Source organism: Dryobates pubescens, chromosome 7 (genome assembly GCF_014839835.1).
Source record: "Dryobates pubescens isolate bDryPub1 chromosome 7, bDryPub1.pri, whole genome shotgun sequence".
In the NCBI taxonomy this organism is placed as follows: Eukaryota; Metazoa; Chordata; class Aves; order Piciformes; family Picidae; genus Dryobates; species Dryobates pubescens.
In genome coordinates, this window is record NC_071618.1 from 6,833,181 (window position 1) to 6,857,075 (window position 23,895).

Here is a 23,895-nt window from a genome sequence, read left to right on the forward strand (position 1 = left end):
AGTGTCTTCTGTGTTTCTCCTCTTGAAGAAAATTCATTGTGTAGTGTACTGAGAAGGAACCTTGTCATGCTTATGGTAGCCAGAAAGCCACACTGCATTTGACTGCAGGTAAATTGATGGGGTGGTGCCTGGTCACCCCACAGGTGACACGCCTGTGCTTACATCTACAGGGTTCTGCTCTGCTCACAGTGAGATGTAGGTAAAAGCAGAGTGGCTATAACACACTCTTCAGTGGGAATTCAGGGGGAATTTTAGTGCCTGCACAGCATAAATTTCAAAGGTTGTTAAAAAACAAACCACCACCATAAAATAAAAACTACCAGCTGCTCAAAAGAAAGTATTTGTTCTATGGTGCATATGGTGGAGGCTTTTCTCCAGGCAAGAAGTAGGTTGGTGTATAGAGGGCTGGAGCATTGGGGTGAATACCATAGCTGGAGCTGGACTGAGATGGAGGCTGAGTTTCCTCTGACAAAGAAATGTCGGTAGATGATGTTCCTGGAAAGTTGCTGGCAGGCTGTATACAGACAAAATGAAAACAAACAAACATGACAAAACAAACCCAGCAAAACCCAGCTTTTTTAATTCAAGGATTACAACCTCACTCACAGCTCTGCATTAAGTGTTTGCTGATTAAGTGCCATATAACAAGCCCCATGATTAAATTTCCTGGGCGCTGCAGCACAACACTCATTTCAGTTCTAAAAGACCTGCTGCTGTGTAGTGAAACAAGAGAGGTGCCGTCTGTAAGCCAGGCCATTTTCAATGCACACTGCACATACAGCCAAGCAATGGGGCAGAGAAAGCATTTCAGCGGGAAAGGTGCTCTGGCTTCCAGAGTGAGGCACAGCACCTGGTAGGCTGATCTGCTTACATGTAGCTACTGGTTTCCAGGCATCACTGTGAAAGTTAAATTATCTCAGCAGTACTTTATCTCAGCTACAATATTTCTGTAACTGCAAGGTCTTGTTCCTGGGCCAAGTGCAGACTCTGCTTCAGAGAAAATTTTACAGGTAGGCATGTCTCTACCTCTAGGTCTTGGAATTTGGCTGTCTGAGCTAAGCTGGGGCTTTGGCTGAAAGAGGGAAGGAAAGGGATGGTCCTTAGGAAGCAGCTTGCATCAGGAGCAAGCAAAGTTTGTTACAAGCATGCATGTAGGGACTAATGTTCTGGTACAAAATTGTACCACTGTTTTTCACCAAATTTTGCCACTGATTTCAAGAGGATCCTGTCCTCATATGCCAGCCTGTCAGTTTCATCAAAAGAGTTGTTCTCAGGTCCTCTAGGATCAGGCCTAAAGTGCTTGCAATCTAAAGAAACCAGCCAAACAACCAACCAACCCACCCCACAAAAATTAGCAATTATGGATCTTTTTTCAAGGGAAATGAAAAATTTGGGCAAGTAAATGTTGCTCCCTGCTTCCAAAAAAAGAAAAGAAAAAAAAAAATACCCACCATCCAGAAGGCCAATACCATGTCTGGCACTTGGACAAGGGCATTTCAGAGCTGCCCAGGGCTGGCAGAGCCCATGCCATGGTTCCTGGCTTCTCCATGGGGCTCCAGATGAGCAGGAGCTGCTGCCCTGAGTGAAACTCCCATGGTGAGGAGAATGTTGTCCTGTGTTTGTACCACAGAGTGACTTGGTGAGTGAGAATGGGAGACATCCTGACAGGAAGGCTGGTTATGTCCTTTAACTCTCCAGGAGGCAGTGCAAGTATATTGACTGACTTGCTAGCTAGACCAGGTCCAAATGTAGTTGTGGGTTTGGGTGGTTTGGTTTTATTTATTTTGGAGTTGTTGCTTCCCTGCCCCCTCCAACTGCAGACACTGTTTCAATTTGTCTGCCGGCAATTGCTTCTATAATGAGTTCTCTGGCAGGAATGATTGGCACAACCCTTACTGCTGTCATCACCACCAGTCTCTACACAGCTAATCATTTACCTGACCAGCTGGCATCTCTCTTACCAAGACTAGTTGCGACCGAACTGTACCAGTAAGTGATGAGTGATTTTGTGAGCACATGCCACAGTAAACAAAAGAAATGCTGCTTATGGAGTGGGCTGCCCAGGGAGGTGGTGGAGTCACCATCACTGGAAGTGTTTAAAAAGAGACTGGATGAGGCACAGATGGCATGGATGAGGCCACGGTTTAGTTGATTAGATGGTGTTGGGTGATAGGTTGGACTCGATGATCTCGAAGGTCTTTTCCAGCCTGGTGAATTGTGTATTCTGTAAAATGCATTCCTGTTATTGCTCTCTTTTTGCATTTTTCTCTTTTTTTTTTTTTCTTTTTGCATTTGGCTGATTTCTGCTTGTGGACAAAGAAGCATGAGGTGCACTGAGAAGCATTTACTGCCGGCTCAGGTTGTGATGTTTTTTTCAGGACTTTGCCCCTCTAGCAAGCAGCTATTGAGTGAGCTGTTGGTTTCAGCGGGAGACTAGGAATGAAACAGCTCAAGGATGTGAACTCGGGTTCAGAGCCTCTGAGCTAGCAGAGCTCCAGCTGATGCAAGTGACAGTGGTACTTAGGGTAGGCGTGCTCCATGCCAGACTAACCCAAGGAGGATCCATGTCTGTGGATTTCCTCTGTTAGAGGTGAGGGCTTGAACTAGAGTTATTAGTTGGTAATTGATCCCAAATTGCTTTATTTCATTAACTGGCATAGTTAATTTTTTCCCCTAACTCTTAGCTAAAGAAGGTTTTGCTCCTTTTTTGTACTAAACAACCATATGCACGCCTGCCCTGCTGTGAATAGATGCAGAGCAAGGTGAAATGCAGGGGCTTAAGAACCACTGTTTAGCCAGCCCTTCTGCAAGTCAAAGGGAATGCTGAGAAGATGCATGCATCTTGGTGTCCTTATGAGGCTCTTGGTCTACAGGGAAGCAAAAATATTGTGTTTTTTGAGATGCCCAAAGGTTCCTTCTGCCATCTGCTCCAGAAATATGTGCAGTTCTCATGTAGACCTTGGCCCACATCAGCCAGCCCTGTAGGGATGTCTTGCAAACATCAGGCTGTCTCAGATACACACCTGGGATACAGGGTTCAGCCTCAGGTTTTGATGTCTGGGTTGAAGGCTCAAGAACCTAGGCACTGAAGTGCATTACATAGTAACATAGAACAACTGAACCGCACCCCTGGTCGATGGAAAGGTCTTTAGGGTGCAATCATGTCACTCACATCCTGCGTCTGTTGCCTGAGGTAATCAACATGTAAGAAGTGCCTCACTCTCTCTGTGAACTCTGAAGGGTAGACCAACAAAGGTGGAGTCTTCTACACTGTGCACATAAAACTGACCAGGACTTTTGGGATGCTGTGGGGTATCTCAGACATCCACAGATGTGGCATATGAACTACAGGACTTGGACCCTCTCAGAGTGGCAGCAGTGGCCAGGTAGCTACCTGATCCCATTATCAGGCAACACTAGATCTCAACAGCCCCTGTGTTTAGCCAAATGAATCCCAGCCTCAGGGCCTGTAGTTATCTTAAAGACCAGGATCAGCTAAGAAGGACTTGTAAAGGCCTGAATCCAGTAGCCTGAGCACTGCTTTGAACACCTAGATGGGTCATGAAGACTTAATTTCCAGCCCTCAGCTCTCAACTAATGGAAATGGATGGCAGTTAAGGTCCTGGCCGTTCCTGGTTCTAACAGTCACCATTTGTAGCTTTGAGTCAGCTTATTATATAGTCACACAGTGGTGCAGAAATTAATTCTCTCCAAACGACAACATAATGAGACAGCTTGCCATTTAAAATATTTTTTCCCCAGGAAAAGGATTAAGTGCTTTCACTTTTGGAGCCCAGTGCTTCTCATTAACTTCTCCTGGATTAGGGACAGTTGGTGGTGTTTAATTTGGAATGTAGTTAAGATTTTGGGGCAAATAGGATACTTTTCTGTTTCACAGTGGACCCAGGACAGAACAGTTACAATTGATTCCCATGACTACTCACATGCAGCTTCAGCTTAATTGCTTTCTTTCGCCTGTTTTTAGCCCCTTCTCTCTCTAGTCCTGGCTAGGTGCTAACCCAACTCTACAGAACAGCACAGCTTTTCAGCTGAAAGCAAAGAAAAAGAGGTCTCTGAGTTTGCTCTTTTTTTCCTCTCAACCCAAGGTCTCCGAAAGTGCCTGGCCCCATCTATGTTAATAAATAAGATGAGCCAAGCACTGTTCTCTGGCTGTGAAGCCAGCTGGCACCCTGCATACTACATTGCTACATCTGAACTCTTACCACCAAAATAGAGTGAATGTGTGCTCACTGCCTACCAGGAATGGTTCATTCCCATTGCTGTCCTCTGACCCCTTTCTGGGCATTGTTTGGAGACTGTTACATGGTCTGGGTCAAACCCATACCAGGAACATGCTAACAATTTACTAGTGTGGATGGTCATCATGTCCCAGTATTTTTGCCTGGTAATTTATTAGACCTGAATAGATGTAGCCCAGGAGGCTTTGGGGAGCTGCTCCGTGGTTCATTTGTGCTAAAGAGTGTTGCCAATGAAAAAGTATTGCAAAACTTGTGGTACCCACTGGTCTAGCACTATACAGCCAAAGTACAGCAAGCCATTGGATGGTCTTACTGTGATTAAAAAAAACCCCAAAACCCAATGAACCCTCTATGATTGCTCCAGGGCCTCAGTACATTCAGTTATTTATCAGCTCAAGCTCTGTTCTTCACTTCACTCTGGGGCTGAAAAAGTCCAGGCAAACACCATCCTCAGCACCACTCCCTGTATTTTCCAGGCCAGCTTGGGTTGGATGCAGCACAGGCTTGGAGCACAACTTGCATCTCACCCTTCTGAAGGAGGTGAAGCAGTGTTGACTCAGCTCATGTTGTATCCCCTCATGCAAGGGGAGAAAGCTGCACCTCTGGCAGCTTTCCCTCCTGCCTTCAGGCCAGCTGCCTCTGGTCAGTAAGACTCAACAACTGTCAGAGCAGTTCTATACTAGTCTCCCAGTGATGCACATGTAGCAGATGCTTATAGGAAGCTAAAACAAAAAAGGGCTCTGTTGTCTGATAAGCTCCCCTTGGTTCTTGTGTCAGGCAGCCATTTGGGGACTTGCTGAGATGCAAGTGTCACCTGCATCCCTGTATTTGACAGCAGCTGCTGTTCCTAGCCCCTCATTTATACTGTTCCACAACATCCTGTGGCATTTGTATCTTCTCTGGTGTGTACAAACACTTCCTAATTCTGGCTTATCTTGCCAACTAATACTATTGTTGGGGCAACCAAAACTTTGTGTGACTAGAACTTATCACTATTATCCATCCACAATTCTTTCTGTATCATTGTTACATTGACCTATTTTTTCCTCCCCTTTCTTGTCTGCTTTCCATGTGATGAGTTCTAGTCTCTTTATCTCCATATTAAAAGGTGAGCTAAAGCATGTGAACTTTTCTGCCAAATCCTGTGTGTATCAAGTGTTCCCTTTGGTTTCCCCAATGCCTCTGTTGCTGCTTTATCTTGCCTAACATGGGGGCTGTGTTCACCTTCATGTGCACTGCAGCACAGCTCTAATCCCACATTAGGATTTGCGGTCAGCAGACGAAGTCCAAAGGACATCTAGAGAAAGCCTAAAATCTGAGAACAGATCTGAAAACCAGGCCCAGACTGTCATCCCAGAGAAGAGTCTGAGTTGGGATCCAACTTCCTTGCCTCATTTCAGACCCCCAGGAGCCAAGGTTTACCACTGCAGAGTTTGTGCTGAGTAGCAGATTATGCTTTTCCAATGTACTCTACCTGAAGAGGTAACGGGTAGGATGGGTATGTAGAAAGAGTTGCTGCAGAAGGACAGAACCCAGCATATGTCAGGATCTGCTGAGCAGGATTGTACAGGATCTGAGGAGGAGGTGCGGCGCTGAAAGCAATTTGTGACAGAGGTACCTGTTGAGCACAGAAGACGACAATGTATCAGCACAATGCAGAGTGGAGCCAGAGCAGGAACTCATCCTAATGCGAGCAACTAACCATGTAACAACTTTCCTTTTTCCAGCATGATACCAGTACTACAAAAAACAGAAGGAGCAGACATAATTAGAGGACAGTGTATATGGAGTGAATTTTTCTGACCAGAAATACAGAGATATTTTAATCTTCTTGCCTTGGAAAAAGACTGCTGGTTCTTCCCTAGCATCAGTTACAGAAGCATTGGCTAAACTCCAGACACAAGACAGCCTGAAGAGCACAGCATACAACTTTGACTCCATCTTTTCTTTCCCACCAGCACCAAACAACCAGTCCTTCACAATTTGCTTCAAACTCTTTCCAATGGCAACTCCCAGGTGCTCTCATGTCTTTTCTCTTTCCCCCACAGATCTACAAGATCTCTCTTTCCAGACCACTTGTTCTTCATTCACAGCTCCCTCTCACTTGTGAAATAGAGTGCCACTGCCTGCCCAATATCATCCCCGACATGTGTATCTCATTCCTGCTGGATAAAGTCTTTCATCATATCCCATTGCTTTATTGGCATGTCCTTTAACTGCAATGTGAGATCACAGGATCACGGGATGTTAGGACTTGGAAGTGATCTGTGAAGATCATCTAGTCCAACCCCCATGTGAGAGCAGAACCATAGAACCTAACACAGGAACACATCCAAATGGGTCTTGAGAGTCTCCAGAGAAGGAGACTCCACAATCTCTCTGGGGAACTCACGGTGAAGTTCCTCATCATGTTGAGGTGGAACCTCCTGTGTTGTAGTTTATATCCATTACCCATAGTCCTATCACAGGGTGCAACAGAGAAGAGGCTGTTCCCTCCCTCTTGACACCCAGCCCTCAGATATTGATAAACATTTATTAAATCCCCTCTCAGTCTTCTCTTCTTCAGACTAAAAAGCCCCAGGTCTCTCAGCCTATCCCATGAGGGATGTGCTCCAGTCCCTTAATCATCTTCACAGCCTTCTGTTAGACTCTCTTGAGTAGATCCCTGTCCCTCTTGAACTGGGGGGGCAAAACTGGATGCAATATTCCAGTTGAAGTCTCACCATGGCAGAGCAGAGGGAGATAAGAACATCCCTCGATCTGCTGGACATAATCCTCTTAATGCACCCCAGGATGAGACTTGCAAGAAGAAGTAATAGCTTCTAAATTCCTATTAAACCAGCTAATAACACCAAAGGAGGGGGGAAAAAAACCAAAAGAAGTTAAATGTGAAAGGAGGCTTTGTGTTAAACCCTAAACCCCTGCACTATATAATCATTTGTGAAAGGCTACAGAGCTCTCTGAAAGATTTTCATGTCTCTTTGTTTTGCAAAGTGAGACAAACCCAGTGGTTTCTTTTCCCTCCTTTGTTTTTATTAGCAGATTCCTCTACATGAGAGCATGGAAATTTTACTGCAATAACAAAATATGGTGCTTGCCAGATAAATATTGAAAGCAGAAGCCAAACTTTTGGGGGTTTTGTTTTGTTTTGTTTTTTATATTTCCTTTCAGATTTATCAGTGAGAGACAAATCACTGCATGCTCTGGAGATAGTGTGAGATCTCTGTGTGATTGAGAAAGAGGTGTATGAATTGTATTTGTACATGGAAAACATTGTCTAGGTCTGTGTAAGATTACCTGACAATCTAGGCCTTAGCTCTCTAGAGAAACTTGGCACCCCAGGACCTAGTGCAGAGTAAGGCTGGGGTTGAAAGCAGAGAGTGTACTTCATGGAAGAAGGCAAGTCTCTCATCTTCAAGGTACTGTCCTCTAAACACCTCCTTTCTGCTTGCCCTCCTGGTTGGATATGTGAGGAGAAATGGATAGACACTGCCTTTCAGAAAGAAGTAATGAGGAGCAGCTAAGAAGATTGCCACAGACATAAAGGTTTGAAGGGCAGTAACTTGGCTCACCCTGGATGGAGGCTAGACCTCCTCCCAGAGCATGCCCTTCCTCAGAGCAGGGAGGCCCTGCTACAGTCACTTTCTTCTGGCTACAGACATAAATGCAGCAAGAAACACTTGTTTTACCCGATGTCAAATACAGATGCCTCTTCTGCATCTGTCACCAGCTTTCTGGCGTGGGTCCCTGTGGGTGCTGCTCTCCTTCTCCCAAAATGTCACTTAATCTGGGGGTGCTGGTAGATGGTAGGCTGAACATGAGCCTGCAGTGTGCCCAGGCAGCCAGGAGGGCCAATGGCATCCTGGCCTGCTTCAGGAACAGTGTGGCCAGCAGGAGCAGGGAGGTCATTCTGCCCCTGTACACTGCACTGGTTAGGCCACACCTTGAGTCCTGTGTCCAGTTTTGGGCCCCTCAGTTTAGGAAGGAGGTTGACTTGCTGAAGCGTGTCCAGAAAAGGGCAACAAGGTTGGTGAGGGGCTTGGAACACAAGCCCTATGAGGAGAGACTGAGGCAGCTGGGGTTGCTTAGTCTGAAGAGGAGGAGACTCAGGGGTGACCTTATTGCTCTCTACAACTACCTGAAGGGAGGTTGTAGACAGGCAGAGGTTGGTCTCTTCTCCCAGGCAACCAGTACCAGAAGAAGAGGACACAGTCTCAGGCTGTGCCAGGGGAGGTTTAGGCTGGAGGTTAGGAGGAAGTTTTACACAGAGAGAGTGATTGCCCACTGGAATGGGCTGCCTGAGGAGGTGGTGGAGTCACCATCATTGGAGGTGTTCAGGAGGAGACTTGATGGGGTGCTTGGTTGCATGGTTTAGTTGGTTGGGTGGTGTTGGATGATAGGTTGGACACGATGATCTTGAAGGTCTCTTCCAACCTGTTTTATTCTATTCTATTGTAATCCTCTTATGTTCTCTCCAACTATAGTAGCAACGCTCTCCAATTACTATAGATGAACACCACAACAGTCCTAGAAGATAATTTTGGGGAGTCATGCACCCCAAATCCACTGATCAAAGCACCTTTTTATCAGGCTATCTTGTCTCAGCCTGGAGTCAGCAATGATTTGCAGGTCTTGAAGCTGGTTCGGTGCTTTTATCAAGTATTCCTGTAATGACTATGTTCAATTAGTCACACAAAATATTGAGGTGGAGACATTTTAAACTGAAACACCACCCAAGCCAAAACGATAAGCTGTGAAACTGGCCAGGGAGTGTTACCAGTGCCAGGGGGGCACCTGGGGTCAGGGAGTGTGGAGAAACCAGGCTGTGGCTGGAGGGGCTGTCTGGCCACTCCCCACTTGGCCACACTCTCCGGGTGCTGGGCTGTGCAGCTACAGTGCAGTGCAGGGCAGGTCAGCTTGCTGATCCAACAAAAATCTGCCAAAGCATTTATTTCTGAGCTACAGCTGCTTACAACATCAAACTGCACCTGTACTAAGACAGGAACACATGGCAAGTAGTTCAGTAACTGGGGTTCATTTTGGTCTCCTTAAAGCAGGGTGAGGGAAGAGGGGAGTGGATAAGGGAATAATATTTAATATGTTCATATTCCCTTGAGAACTGTCAAGGAGACTGATTATTTAAAAACAAACAAACAACAACAAAAAACCCCACAGCAACCAAAAAAACACCACCAAATCCCAGCAACACCCCCCAGGACCATCAGTAGTTGTGAATTAATGCAATTCTAAACTCAGGGCAGGCAGATTCCTTGGCAAGGTGTGTCAGGAAAATATCTAAAAGTCATCAGATAAATACCAGGGCTGGGAAGGGAGTTTCTAGATTGATTCTTGGTACCAGGCAAATGAACTTTTCCATGCATTTCTTTATCTCTGTCTTCTGGAGGAAATAATAATGGTGCTTTACCATTTTGGAAACTTCAAGGACATAGGCTTTTTGTTAAAGGTGACCTTAAGGTAACTGCCTAGCCTGTGTGTCCTACATCCAAGTACACTGTAGAGCTGAAAAGAAGGGTAGGGTACGGCTGTAACTGCTGCAGCTCTGCCAGCACTCACAGAGGATGGCTCTACTGATGACACTGGGGCCACTGGGAGCTGACACCCTGGGGGTCGGGAGAGGATGAAATGGTTCCCACTGAGCCAGCACAGCCCTCTGGCAGGCAGCAAAACCACAGGGATCGTGCCAGGGTCTGCAGGGAATTTGTCACAGGAAAGAAAACCCACAACAACCAAAACAACACTTCTCTTTTTTTCTGTCCAGGAAATGTGATGGGTTTAGAGGCAATAGCACTGTTGAAAACTCTCCCCTTCGTGACATGTGTTGGCTGCCAGCGCTCTCTGGAGATAAACATGATGGGTTTTGTTTAACTATTGAGCCTGTCCCTGTGTTTTCTGGAAGTCAACCTCGGAGCAATGCCCCGAGGCATTTGAACGGGCTTTGCACCTCTCACTGCAAGAGGCAGTGAGCCTTTCTTTGGGAAGCTGACATCCTGAAAGAAAGTTTTCCCCCACAAATTTTGATTTTGTTATTTTCTTATTTCAATCCAATGCCTCTTTCTCTCCCTCCTCTGCTTGATGTTTTTAGCCTCAGGAGTTACTCCTTTTGCAAAGCAAGCCAGCAGCAGATTAGCAAACCAGCTCTGGTATGTCACTCGAAAGGATCCTGAAGAGGCACAGGCAGGAGCAAGGAGCAGACACTGCATTCTGAAATGCTGCTGTGGTAACACTTTCTCAAGCATAGCACGGCTCCTGCACTGAGGCAACTGACACAATCTCATCTTTCCCTTAAGGCAGTGAGGGTGTTTTTCTGCTCCTGCTGCACAGGAGAGAAAACCCAGATTATAAAGAACAGATCTTTATCTGGAGTACCAACAGGCTTGCTTCAGCCAAGCCCAGGGGGAAGCTGCCTGTCCATTGCTACTGCAAATTCTCTGCACAACTTTATTCCACCCAGTGAGGCCTAAGCCTTGACCTAAGTTCTGCCTCCCAGCATGGGAATGTGCCAGGTCGTGGAGACCTTAGTTCTCCCAGAAACTTCTCCTCAGATATCCCAGAAACATCTCCTCAGTTCTCCCAGAAATGGATCCTCAGCTTGGTGTCCCTTATGAGCACTGCAGTGCTGGCTTCTGTGCAGCTCATGCAGCTATGAATCATCAGCCCAAATCCCACGTAAGCTTTGGTGTGTGCAAGATGATTTCATGGACTCAGGCTGGCTCTTTGCACCCTTCCCCACCTCAAGGAGGCACTACCAATGTACACAGCTGCCCATGGTGGAGGCACTTACACCCATCTGCTAGGCAGGAGAAAATACTTAGCAGCACTAGAAAGTTGCAGTGTCCTACCAAGTTCTTAGTGTAGATGATGCCTGCCTTACTCTTCTCATTCAGCCCCTCATTTCCCACTGTTTGTTTCTGCTTCCCCTCTGCCACTGCTCCTCTCCCAGGGAGGGGATGAATTAAACTGGGAAAGCTGCTTCCACTCCCTCCAGCTGCAGCCTGGACTGCAACTCTTCACTGGCTGGCTGCAATTTGTGCAACTCCTTGCAAGAGTCCTCTCACACAAAGCACAGCTCATCTACATGTTTCTTACATGTAAAGGCTCAGTGTCCTTGCTTGCCTTCAGCTACAGAGAGGAATATTTCCAGCAAACATTTAAAAATTCTTAACAAAGGTGATTTTCAAATAGTTCACATGGCCCTGCACTGTCACATTGTTTTAAGTACCCAAAACATGTTGTATGTAGCATGGACATGCTTGCTAAGGCACACTCGATAGTCAGAACAGGGCCTAAATGGCCTCCAGTCCTTGGCTTACCGGCAGACAGCTCTGAGCAGCCCCTTCCCCCTAGTCTGTCCTCCTGGTGTACATCTCACATATCTCTCTTGCTTTCTCTTCCCTGCTCCATCCCTCTCTTCTTCCCTTTCATCCATCTTTCTATTTATTTTTCATCTCTGAAACAGTCATAGGAAATAGGATAACTTTCTCTGCTGTCACATCTCCCTTTGGCTCCTGCATTTTACTTCTATCCTAAAGCCTCTGCTCATTTGGAAACTTTTTGGACCAGGACCATCTACTCTTCTGAGTGCCTAGTAAATCCAGAGCCACTTGGTTGATCTCTAGGCACTGCATTAGCAAACATGATCACTGACAGTGATAATTCCAGGAACAGCTACTCCACCCTTTCCACGTCAGAAAATCTAGGCAGATGTGTTACAGAATCCCATCTATCGCACAGCTTCTTCTGACTGCTGTGGTGCACATCAGCACAACACTGCAGTGTTGCACAGGGAGCAGCTAGAGGGCAGCATTCTTTGGGGGGGGGGGGGGGGGGGGGGGGGGGAAGATGAGGTGACCTCAATACATCTACTTAGATAAAATTGACTGGTACTTCAGAATTAACACCCATTTTGGGGGAAAAGAACTACCTATGGTTGAATAGTCACACCTAGGTCTTGATTTTTACGTGCTAGCTACAAACGAGCATCCTCAAACTCTGTGCTGGCCCACAGTGCTGAATTAGAAGCAAAAAGAGATAGCACTAAGTGAATTGCCAGCATCTGTTCACACAGATGCCTGTTTTTTGCTTTCCATTCACATATTTGACCTACTTAGCTGTGAGCAGCTGGCAACAGCTTAGCCTAAAGATAGAATTCCAGACTCCGAGATCACACAGGAGACATTTAAAGCACCCCCTTTGTACACTTATGCTCCCTTGGTTTTAACCCATTTGGTATGCCCAACAAGCATAGAAGTCCTCAAAGAAGGCAGAAGGCTGAGCCTTACCATGTCTTTAAATGCCCCAAGAATTGCTGCTGTAATAATTCCCAGAAACAACCCGATGATGTTGAGGACTGTGGAGGACCACAGAAGCCTATACAGGTGAAGCACGTCTTGACAGCTGCTCACACCGAGAAATTCATAGTAGCTGGCAGACTGCTCTGAACTGAAAGGGAATGCAGACAGTGTCACTGTGGTGGGAATGGTTTTGCACAGAATACAAAGCAGCAGAGTATCTGAATCCTTCCTGTTTACTTTAGTCTTCATCCATGCTCCCACCCAAACACTCCTCAGATGAACGGGAGAAAGCTCTGCGGTAGACAAACGTTTTCTCTGCTAATGCCAGCATTAAACATGTAGTCTAACTGACTGATGTTGGGCACTTCGATTGGTGCTGGGCACTAGCATGGACCTTGTTTTTTTGCTCAGGGTTTCTGAGCACAGGCACAGCCCTGGCATATGGATGCTGCCTTTGTCATTCAGCTACCAGCTAAAGCCTGGTTAGCATGGCTTTTTTAAACTAGCCTACCTGGAAATCTACTGGCATCTCTCAAACTGTGGAAGGCAAGGTGCTTAAGCATTAATTCAGCCACAGGAAGGGAGATTTTGCCAGTTGGCCATGGTGTCTGCAGTTCAGAGTTAACAGATGCAACACAGTACAGTATAAAGTTGTGCTTTTATGCTGTACTATCCAAAACTCTTTGTCTATTTCTACACTGCACTGGTTATTGTGAATCAGGCATGTTGTGAAGTCAATCCTCTTTGTCTTGCTGAAAGCCAGAAATACTCTTCTGCAAAATTTGAAACCATAGTTTCCTGCAGTTCTTTCCAGTACCTGCTTTCATGTCAGCCCACTAATGAGCTCCTAGAGCAGCTATCTGAGTTGGAAAGATGCTTTAAGTGCCAAGAACATTTTTGCACTGTTAAGAAATTGACATTAGGTTATGGTGGAAACCAGAAGTGAGCAATTTGTGCTCACATGGGGCAGAAGTGGGGATGGTGGTTAGGGAAAGCCAAGAAAGGTATCAGCATGGAGAAATGACATTTCTGGGAAGAACCAAGCCAAGCACAGCAGCTCCTGGAAATGTCCAATCATTTGTTGTGGGGCATGGTTCTGGCACTGCAGTTCCTCTACTGTTGAGTTCACTTGGGCTCTATCATGAGCCTAAACATTGCTTAACTAAATAAACCCAGAGCTTCAGGTGCCATGAGGGTGAGGAAATTTGACTCGCAATCCTGCCTGCATACCAGTTTGTTGCATGGCTGACACAAAGTCATTTGTGTGAGTGTCTCCCCCCACTTCTCTCTAGCTGCCCTATGAACTGGAATTATCAAGTCTGTAGAGTAGCAAGACTACTTCTTTACTCTGGATTTGCCCATGCCAGGGCCATAAGTTCTTACTGTCCACTGTAGGTTGCTGCCAATAGCAGAACACATGTAGTTAATTATATCATTGAATATTGTCACAGTGGTGATCAGTTCCAGGCATTTCAGACAACCCAAATGGCACTAAGGATCTCCATCTAGATGGGGAGGATTCCTGATCTTTTCTTGTTATTACCTTATGCTTTAAGCAACAGAGTTTCAGTCTCTTTATTTGACACCTGAATGCTTTCATCCCTTTAAGACCCTTGTTCTTTTCTTGGGACTGTTCAATATAGTGTTAACATGCAGCAGCTGGCTGTGTACCACGAAGAAAGCATTCTCAGTGTGAACATACTGCATTGCAACTATGCAACTCCATTATTTGTCTATCATAGAAAAGGTATAAAATTTGTGCATACTTTACTTTTTCCCATTTTTTTGTATGCCTCCACCATGTTCAGATTTAGCACTTCTTACACAAGCAGAAGGCTCTAAGATTCACAAGAGATTTTAATCCATTCCATAAACCCACACTCACTTTGTGTCTCTTGTGTGCATAAGAAATATGTATGTATAGGATGACTTCCCTCTAGTCCCAGATTTCATTTTGCTTCTCTAGCTGAGTCAGGATCTGGGCAAGAGCTACTCTTTTATGCAAGAAGCCTTGTGTAGAAGCCTTACTGTGTCAGCCTCATTCCCCTGTGCCTAAAATGCTCATGCCTGGCAGAATGCTAGCCAAGGCTTACAGATGACTGGGGTTACTCAGGGCTACTAGCATGTGACAAGGATGCAAAGCCAAAATAAAATGGGAGACAGAGGAAGGAGAAATATGAGAAATACATGGGGAGGCAGAAGAGTGACTGTGGGTGAACTGTAAAGGGTTGCAAGGGCTTCTTAAGAGTGCATGGGAAGGTGATACTGGGCTGTGCAACAGTGTGAGAGAGGCAGAAGATCTGCTGTGAGAAATTCTCCCCAGTTTCTTGTATGTAGCAAGACACGATGCTGCTTGCAGTTGAAATCTTTGTGTGACAGGTGGCCAGACAGTTGTATGAGTTCATTTCTTCTGTCTTTCACATTATAAACCCTTGGACCTTGCTGTGATGTAGTTTTCCTAACCATCCATCTTACTCTTGTTAAATTGTTGCATGAAAACCCTGTGCTAACTTTCAGCTGATCCTCATAAGCATACCCAGACATTTCTTATCTTTTGACATCTCATGCTTTGGTAATGAGGGAGTCAAGAGGACAGCTTCAGAAAACAGTCACAAGACCCTCTGTATCTACCCTACAACAATTCAGCAAAATCCTATCAAGCCTGCTGCTAACAAAAGAGCTTTGCATGTGCTTACAACATGATCTCTGCTCGCGGACACCTATGCTCTCATTCATTTCGTTTCACTCAGTGTGGCAAGAAAAAAAGAGGATTCATTAAATCTAACAGAAAAATTGAATTGCAAGATCAAAAGTAAACCTTGACAGGGCTATGACTTGAGGGGTTAATTTTGATCACGCAGCAAAGAGCTTACTGACTTAGTTAAAGAAAGAAAAACTGAAACAATGCCAACAGTAACATCCAACCCATGACCTCTTCTCTACTGGTGCCAGGACTTAAATTGCAGAGGAACTGGATTCCTCAGCATAGAAGTCCCCTTTTGTATTGCTTCTTCAGGCCTAAGGGCACATCCTCCTCCTCCCCATGGAGGAAATACAAGGAAGGTTTTCTCAGAGGTCGTTGACTGCACACAAGTACTTACTTCTCACAGTTGTACAGGTCACAGCAATAGCACGTGTTACTCTTTACTTTCAGCTGGCACTTGCTGTTTAAGGTGTAACATGTCACCTGCCAAAAAAGAAGAGACTCACTTTTATTCTCAGTGTTTCAGTGTTATGTAAATCATTCTACTGCCCACAAAGAAACGACAATGTCAGGTTTAATGCCTGCTGTGCTGAAAGATCCTGAGATTCTAAAATCCATGACTGCAGGGCAGAAAGATATCCCTGAGCTTCCAGGAGTGTCACTGAGGACATCAGCCCCTGAGCCTCAGGGCATTTATCCTATGGAGCCCAGAGCCCCCAGCACTGACCTGCAGCCAGGGCTGCCAGCGTTTTCAAGCACTCTGCCTGGTATTTTTTTAATGAGACCCTGAGTCTGCAACTGTGAGATTCCTACAGCTGTGATGTAGGCACCATGGATCTACACCACAGCAAGCCACATAAGTGGGTACAAATACCCCTCCATTTTAGTGAGGAAATGGGCAAAGAAGAAAATTTGAACAGCTTCAGATAAAGGAAAACTCTGTCCTTCAGTAATACCCTCCTGGAGAATGAAATAATTAGGAAAAACAACAAGAAGAACCATCTCCAAACTCAAAACCAACACTGCTCAGGAAAGATCCAAGCACTCCAGCAAATGAATGCCATTTACTGCAGGTTCCTGAATAGAAAACTGAAAAGATTTATTTGTGTCAGTAGGAACTGCAGGTATAGGCAGATGTTAGAACAGTAAAGTCAAACACATATAAGCCACTCTCCATCCAAACAATAAATCCTTTTAATGACTCCTTAAGTGCAGTAAGCATTAGTCACTTCTATGTGGCACTACAGACCAGTTGAAATATTTCATATGTAAGGTGTTGGTTGGTTGCTTGTTGGGTTTTGTTTGTTTGTTTGTTTCATGAGATGCCTATCTTATTAATAGACTTTGGAATCCTGGAGAACTGTCAGGTTTTAAAAGGTAGCAGGTGAGAAAATGCATTCTTTCTGTAGATTTTATTTTGATAGAAAAAAAATTGCACTGCAATAAAATGTATTACTGAATGGAAAAGTCCTCAGAGTGAAAAAGTAGGAGCATTCTTAGGAATATATGCCTGCTTTTGAAAAGCTTTTGTCAGATAGTTTTGCTTAGTCATTATTGTGTTAGTCTGTGGGATAGTCTCCACAGGAGCTGTTAAACCAGGAGTTTCTCAGCTCCTGAGTTCTGGATCTGTGAATCCTTTTTAGTGTGAAAACTTCCACTGTTGATGAGTCTGTACACTTCACATGTTTGCTCCCAGCAAAAAAAAAGAAAGGCCTTAAACACACACCACACTCAGCAGCAGAGAGAGTTTATCTTGGAGATTGTCTCAGACTTGCCACATTTGCCTTATCAGGATTTGCTTGAGCAGTGGAAGCTGGGTGAAAAAGCATGGGTACAGCCCTGAACCAGGCTTTACCTGTGGTTACTGTCTTCAGCTCCTCTAACCCAAAATGGAAAATGAGTTATGAAAGCCTAGGCTGCAAGCTGCAAATGAAGCTCACAGCTTGATACACTCTGAGACAGGCTCTCATTTCATCAACCTTGCTCTGTTGTATCTGAACTTACTGGAATTTTACATAGAGCTTTATTGGCCTTAAGTCACATTGAGCTGAAGGCTTTCTTAGCCTGACCTGAAATTCACTGCAGAAGAGGAGTGCTCTACCATCAATGACTACAGAGGTTTAATCAAGAGCTAGCTCACAAGTGAGGAAAACATCACACCAGTTCTGGAGCAGAGCGTGTCAATGCCATTTTGTTGGGATGCCCTAATGCTTTTGCACCGAGTGGAACTTAAGGCTTTGAGTTTGACCACCTGTACATAACCAAAATGGCCTAGGGCCTGCATTGTTAAAATAGCCATGAGGGATAGGAATCAGGTCTTCATAAGATGGAGTTGGCTTGTTCTGATGCATGGCTTTGGGGACCACTTCTGGTAGGAAAGAAAAGTAGTAATCCTCTCTCCAAAAACCAGTAAGGCCAGTTTGCTCCTTTTTACTGTGGAAGTTTAGAAGTACTAAAGAGGGAGATCAGCAAGATCTTAAACATCATTTTAGCTGCTTCTAGGCTACCAGACATATGATATTATTGGTCAAGGGAGTTACTGTAGTTGCCTATTTTTATCACTATATTTTTAAAATATGCAAAGAGCATATCTCCCCTTTTAGGAGAACAGTGAATAAACCAAAATAAACAAATTGCTGTGTGGTGTGAGCAAGGGTGGTGGAAACAGGCCATTTGTGGCTATTCTCCTTGTCAAGAGAGATTATTTCGTCTCACTGATCAGACATTTAGCTTTTTCATGTTTGTGTCTGTCCAGATACAATATTCTCACCTCATAGTAATTGCAAGAAAATCAAACTCTTTCTGCTTTGAGCAAACAGAAGAACCAAACCAGGCAACCTACATGAGCTGGAGACTTTTTGCAGACTGAGATCACAATCAAAAAGAAGCTTGCCTTCCTAGTCAGGTGCTCCCCTAACATGCAGAACATGTCCCCTGCTCACTACCTTGGAAAAGCAAAAGCCAAATTAAAATGCCACAGATCATTAACTCTGAATTAGCACATTCTGTCTCTAGATCAGTGGACAACCAGACAGGAACGTGATTACAAACTAACTGCATTTTTGAAAGATATGGGGGAGGGGAGGAGGGGTTTGCCAGAAGAGGACAAGGAGCTCTGTACAGCCCAATTTCAGGTGTTTCCAGAATCTGCAAATCTTGGGAAATTAGTCTGGCCAGAAGCCTGAGGCTGGGGTCACCTGCAAGCAGTTATGGTCAGGGTGATACCTGCTTAACGTTTGTCATAGGAGTCAGAAGCATTTCTCAGGTCACATCTGTGTCAGAGTGTGCGTGCACACTGTAGAAGAGGTTGGAGTAAAACTCAGAGGAAAGTGTGTTGTTGCAGATCACAAGTTTGTCTGGGTAGGTGTTTAGGCAAGCAGGCCAGTGAAATGTTTTAGTCAAACTTTTTCTGGAATAAACAACAGGGTGCCCTAGCAGCAAGATTTAAGGAGTATTGGCTGCTTCATCTGGTAATAGACTTTGTGAAGCTGTTTAGAGTTAGTAATGGTAACATTCCTCATAGACCTTTTTCTCAGCCATGGGAGGAATGGTGATGAAGGATGTAAGCTGCTACTAAGCTAAACCACTGTTCAGCCGTTCTTAGTCCTGCCCTGCTTGATTTCCTTTTCACTCCTACCAATTTACCACAATAATAAAATGAAAAATAGGAAAATTAACTAAATCTGGACTTCTCAGGAGGCTAGCCATTTGGGTGCAGGCACTTTCCCAACCATGTTAATGTCACTGAGAGGATAAAAAAAGCTACATTCAAACTGCTGACATTCTTGGCCTGTGCTGGATAAATACAGAGAAGATTTGAAGTCTTCTGGACAATGCAAATGGATTTATTTAGATATTGCCCTACTCCCCTTGAAATCTACAAAAATCTCCTTAGAGAAATGTGCTAATGTCTCAGAGTGATGTACTGGATAGAAACACTGATGATGACTCAGAACCTCACTGGTTGTAATGATTTGCAATCTCAGAGGCTTGGACAAGCAGGGAGTTACCTGTGGGAGAAAAAAACAGCAGGGTTTCTATCAACTCATGACCTACATGCACAGAAATGCTTTCAAACACCTACCTCCTTCCTCCCTGGCCCCTCAAAGCACAGTGGAAATGAGCATGTGATAAGGGGGGGTTTGTTTACCTCTGTCTGGTAGGCATCATATAGGAATCCTATTCCACTTGAATAAAACTGGCATCTTTTGTTATGCAAAGGTCTTGGTTCCTGTAAAGAGAAAAAGGGCCAAAAAAAAGGTAGTCAGTCTGAAGGAAGCATGAAGGCACCATATCCCATGCTCCCATGCCAGATGCTCACAGCTCTGTGGAGCTGAAGCCAGTGCACTTGGGTAAGCGGCTCACGCACTCCCATGTTGACTTTCTCTCCAGAATGGCTCTCCATAGGATTATGCTTTCCTTCCTCACTCTGCCAATTAGCCTTGTGAGTATCATTTATTTTCCTCTGTACTGGTCACCTCTTTAAAGAAGATGGCACCCCTGGCATTTAACCACTTCCTTGCTTAATGTCAAACAGTACTGCTCTGGGAGAATGATCCAGTCGTTCTTTTTTCCTGGCATGGTTTCTTACCTAGTGCACAGAATTACTTTGCTATTTGTCTTCAAGATATAAGACTTTGTTTTTTCAGCAATGTCCATAGTGAAAACAAAGTAAAATACCTAATAATTGATGCATTTCACTTCCAGAACTCCAAAAGCAAAATGAAGTATAATGAAGAAATGAAGACATAAAATGGAATTCATTTGCACTGGTTGCTTTTTTGCCTTCTTCTCTATTTACCCTTATTGCAAAATATGCATTTACTGCTCATATTTCAGATTTTCCTTGTAACAGTTACCATGAGCTGATATAAAAGAATACAATGAAATGTCCTTGGTTAGATGGAAGATGTCTGTTTCTGACCTTGGTTGACTGGCCACTTTGAAGGCTAGAGGGTGCATAATTCAATCAGTTTCAGGACTAGACCATATTTGCCTAAGGAGGATTTGACAACTGGAGTCCTCAGTGATCAGTTTTCTGTCCGAAACCAAAATGTGAGAATGTCTTATTTTGTCAAAAAGAGTATTTTCCAACTCTCTGTCACTTATCTAGTCCTGATCTGTGCCTTCCAAAGTACTCCAATGAATAGAATAGAATAGAATAGAATAGAATAGAATAGAATAGACCAGGTTGGAAGAGACCTTCAAGATCATCATGTCCAACCTATCATCCAACACCATCTAATCAACTAAACCATGGCACCAAGCATCCTGTCAAGCCTCGCCCTGAACACCCCCAGCGACGGCGACCCCACCACCTCCTCAGGCAGCCCATTCCAGTGGGCAATCACTCTCTCTGTGTAAAACTTCCTCCTAACCTCCAGCCTAAACCTCCCCTGACGCAGCCTGAGACTGTGAAGTGGAGCAATGAGACTTCTTCCGAGAGAGAAGATGGAATCCCTCTATCTGCCATCCCTTCTTTCCATGTTATCTTACAAGAAAAGGAGTACTTAAGTTGTTAGCAGACTTAAGTTGTTAGCAGAAATCTGTGCTGATTAACTTTGACTGCATTTTAAAGCTTTACAACCCACCCAGGAATAACCTGGAAATCGCAGAAAGACTTTCACTACTTCAGATAATTTTTTTAGTATTCTATCCTTGTTGGATAATGAAGTGTGAACTGTACAAATCTGCTGATCCAAAATACAGAATCACTTAAAATGCAAAGCTAGGCAGGAATGCAGACAAGTCAATGAATAAAGCTCATTCCTCAGCTTGTTTGCCTTTCTGATTACTGTGGCAAACCCAGGAAAGTTTGGACATGAACTCCCCAGGGTTATGGAAAGGTTAACTTCCTGCCTTGAAAACTGTGTATTATATTGCACAACCATAAGAAAAAATTCTTCGGCAACTATTTTTCTCTAGAGGAAAAGCAATTACCACACAAACAGCATGCTGTGTCTTGAACAATGACAATATACTTCCATCACAGGCTGGGAAGACATTAGCCTTTGGCCATGACTTCCAGGGGTAGACCTGGCTGGGATGGCTAACAGGATTGTAATTTCTCTGCTAACACAACAAGCACGGTACTAGTTAAAGGATGACAGAATATCATACTCTAATCCTGATTTCATCTGTGGCATTGGGATGAAATGAGAGATAATAGGAGTCAGCAGAAATGGCTTTGTCTGTCATGAGGAGGAAATCCATGAAAAACTGAGGCCCATAATATTCACAACAATAACAAGTTTCAGTCCGATCCTGTAACATCTGGGAAAGGGATGGTGGTCAAGTGTCTTCTCAACGCTGATGATGAAGAGAAGTGGCCTCAGGAGTGCTGGATGGAACCAGCAGATCAAGAACTGGCAGTGCATCTGATATCTTCAACAAGAATTGTGCTTTTAAGACCATGAGAGCATCTTTCATGAAAAAAGATTTCTTGGAAGAGATGAGATCCACCCAGCTAATCAGGGCAAAAGCATTTCTGCTTACAGTCTGGTCAGCTGGTGATGAGAGCTTTAAACTAATAGCAAAAGAAGGACATAAAAGAAGGACATAAAAGAAGGACATTGAAACACTTGAATGTGTCCAGAGAAGGGCAACAAGGCTGGTGAGAGGCCTTGAGCACAAGCCCTGTGAGGAGAGGCTGAGGGAGCTGGGATTGTTTAGCCTGGAGAAGAGAAGGATCAGGGGTGACCTCATTGCCCTCTACAACTACCTGAAAGGTGGTTGTAGGCAGGAAGGGGTTGGTCTCTTCTCCCAGGCAACCAGCACCAGAACAAGGGGACACAGTCTCAAGCTGTGCCAGGGGAGGTTTAGACTCGAGGTGAGGAGAAAGTTCTTCACTGAGCGAGTCATTCGTCATTGGAATGGGCTGCCCAGGGAGGTGGTGGAGTCACCGTCCCTGGAGGTGTTCAAGGGGAGATTGGACGTGGCACTTGGTGCCATGGTCTAGTTGTGAGGTCTGTTGGGACAGGTTGGACTTGATGATCCTTGGGGTCTCTTCCAACCTTAGTTATACTGTGATACTGTGATACTGTGAAAAGGAGAGGGAGCTGAGGAACAACAATCAAGAGAGGAAGCAGTGGAGCAATGAGACAGGCAAAGTGAACAGGGTGATGTGGACAAGAGAAATCTGATAATCAACATAACAGGAAGATGTTACGGGACCCACTTGAAGTGTATGCAGATAAATAAGGAAGCAGCCATAGAACAGCGCTAGGAAAGCTCCCATCATTTTTCGGGCATGCTGAGCACTCTTCAACATGTCTGTACACTAACACAGCCTGGAGAACCCTCAGTCCAAGGTTTGCGTGCAGTAGCAAGGTAAAAATCTCCCTGGGATCAGAGACACATGGTAAGAGCTCACAGGACCACAGTTCTACCATGGATAGATAAAGGCTTTTTAGGAAGGGCCTATAGGGATAGCAAAAAGCAGAGTTGCTCTTTACAAGAGAAAGCAGAAAGGAAGCATGGAGCTCTGCCTGGGGACAGAGCAGGAGGCAGCTGAAAGCTTTTGTGTCACTGTTAGAGGCCAGAACAAGACAGGCAATATTGTGCTGCACTAGTTAGGTCTTTGAGGGAGCAGGTACATTCAGTCTGTACTTTTAAACACATTTATATGTGCAATCAGTATGGCAACCCCAAAACAACCGAAAGAAGCTATGATCAAACATATAAAAACAACAAAGATGAGGTAACACTGACTTTATCCTGACATCCTCAGACCTCAACACCTAAAGCACATGGCTTTTAAGTAGAGGTACGCTGGGGACGCCAAAAGGTTGCATAGGTAAAAGATTCCACCTGAGTCAGCTTTTCATGCCACAGAGGGCTTGTGGTCTGTCTGTCCACTCAGATGTTTCAGTGAATAAGACACCACAGAAATGTCAAAAACTGTTTTCAAATTCACCAATACTACACTGCACCACATCAGCACTTGCTGGATTTTATAGGCTACTCTAATAACCAAAGGTAAATGAGGCATAATTCAAAGCTATAAAAGTATTCCTGACAGACTGCTCATAAAATACTTTGTATGTTCATGATGCTGACTGCAGGTTATATATGAATATAGGATACTGAGGTGGGTTGAATTTTCCCCCCGTATTAACTTCTAAGCCAGACCAACTCAGTTAGAAGCAAATGAAGCTGTATTTACAAGCAAAATCTACACTCTACAATGGAATGCAATTAATATGTACAGAATATACAGTATTTACAATATTATACAGATTATACAATTAGCAAACAACATAGAACCCCCCTGGGCAGAAAGACTAGGGAAGTTGCTCCACTGCCCCCCCAAACGTCCCAAACCCCTCTGTGCCAAGAGAGAGAGGAGCTGAGAGAAAGCAGTGGATTAGGCTTATCTCAAGATCAGCCAGAAGCTCAGAAAAGAAGAGGAAAGGAATGGGAATGGAAGTGAAATGTGAAGAATTTTTATGATACAGCTGCTCTTATCCCAGACATCTATCCAATGAATAGTTTAGAATAACCTTTTGTTTTCCTTTTTACACCCAATAGTGATTTATTTTTCTACTTTTCTGCTCAAAATCTGCAGCTAAATTTTAAAGGCATAGCCCAAAACTACCACAGATACCTATACTACTTAATA

General features: G+C 44.5%; 1 protein-coding gene across 2 annotated transcripts in view; it reads right to left on the reverse strand.

Annotated features, from left to right (window-relative positions):
- Positions 1–250: 250 nt before the first annotated feature.
- Positions 251–23,895, reverse strand: part of TMEM255B (transmembrane protein 255B) — an 80,782-nt gene continuing 57,137 nt past the window's right edge. For both annotated transcript variants that reach the window (XM_054163013.1, XM_054163012.1), the window contains exons 5-9: positions 19,426–19,506; positions 15,673–15,758; positions 12,560–12,719; positions 5,734–5,877; positions 251–514 (exon numbers count right to left, since the gene is read on the reverse strand). In XM_054163013.1, coding sequence (XP_054018988.1) covers positions 347–514; positions 5,734–5,877; positions 12,560–12,719; positions 15,673–15,758; positions 19,426–19,506 — 639 coding nt within the window. In that variant the 3' untranslated portion in view covers positions 251–346. The remainder of the gene's footprint in view (positions 515–5,733; positions 5,878–12,559; positions 12,720–15,672; positions 15,759–19,425; positions 19,507–23,895) is intronic.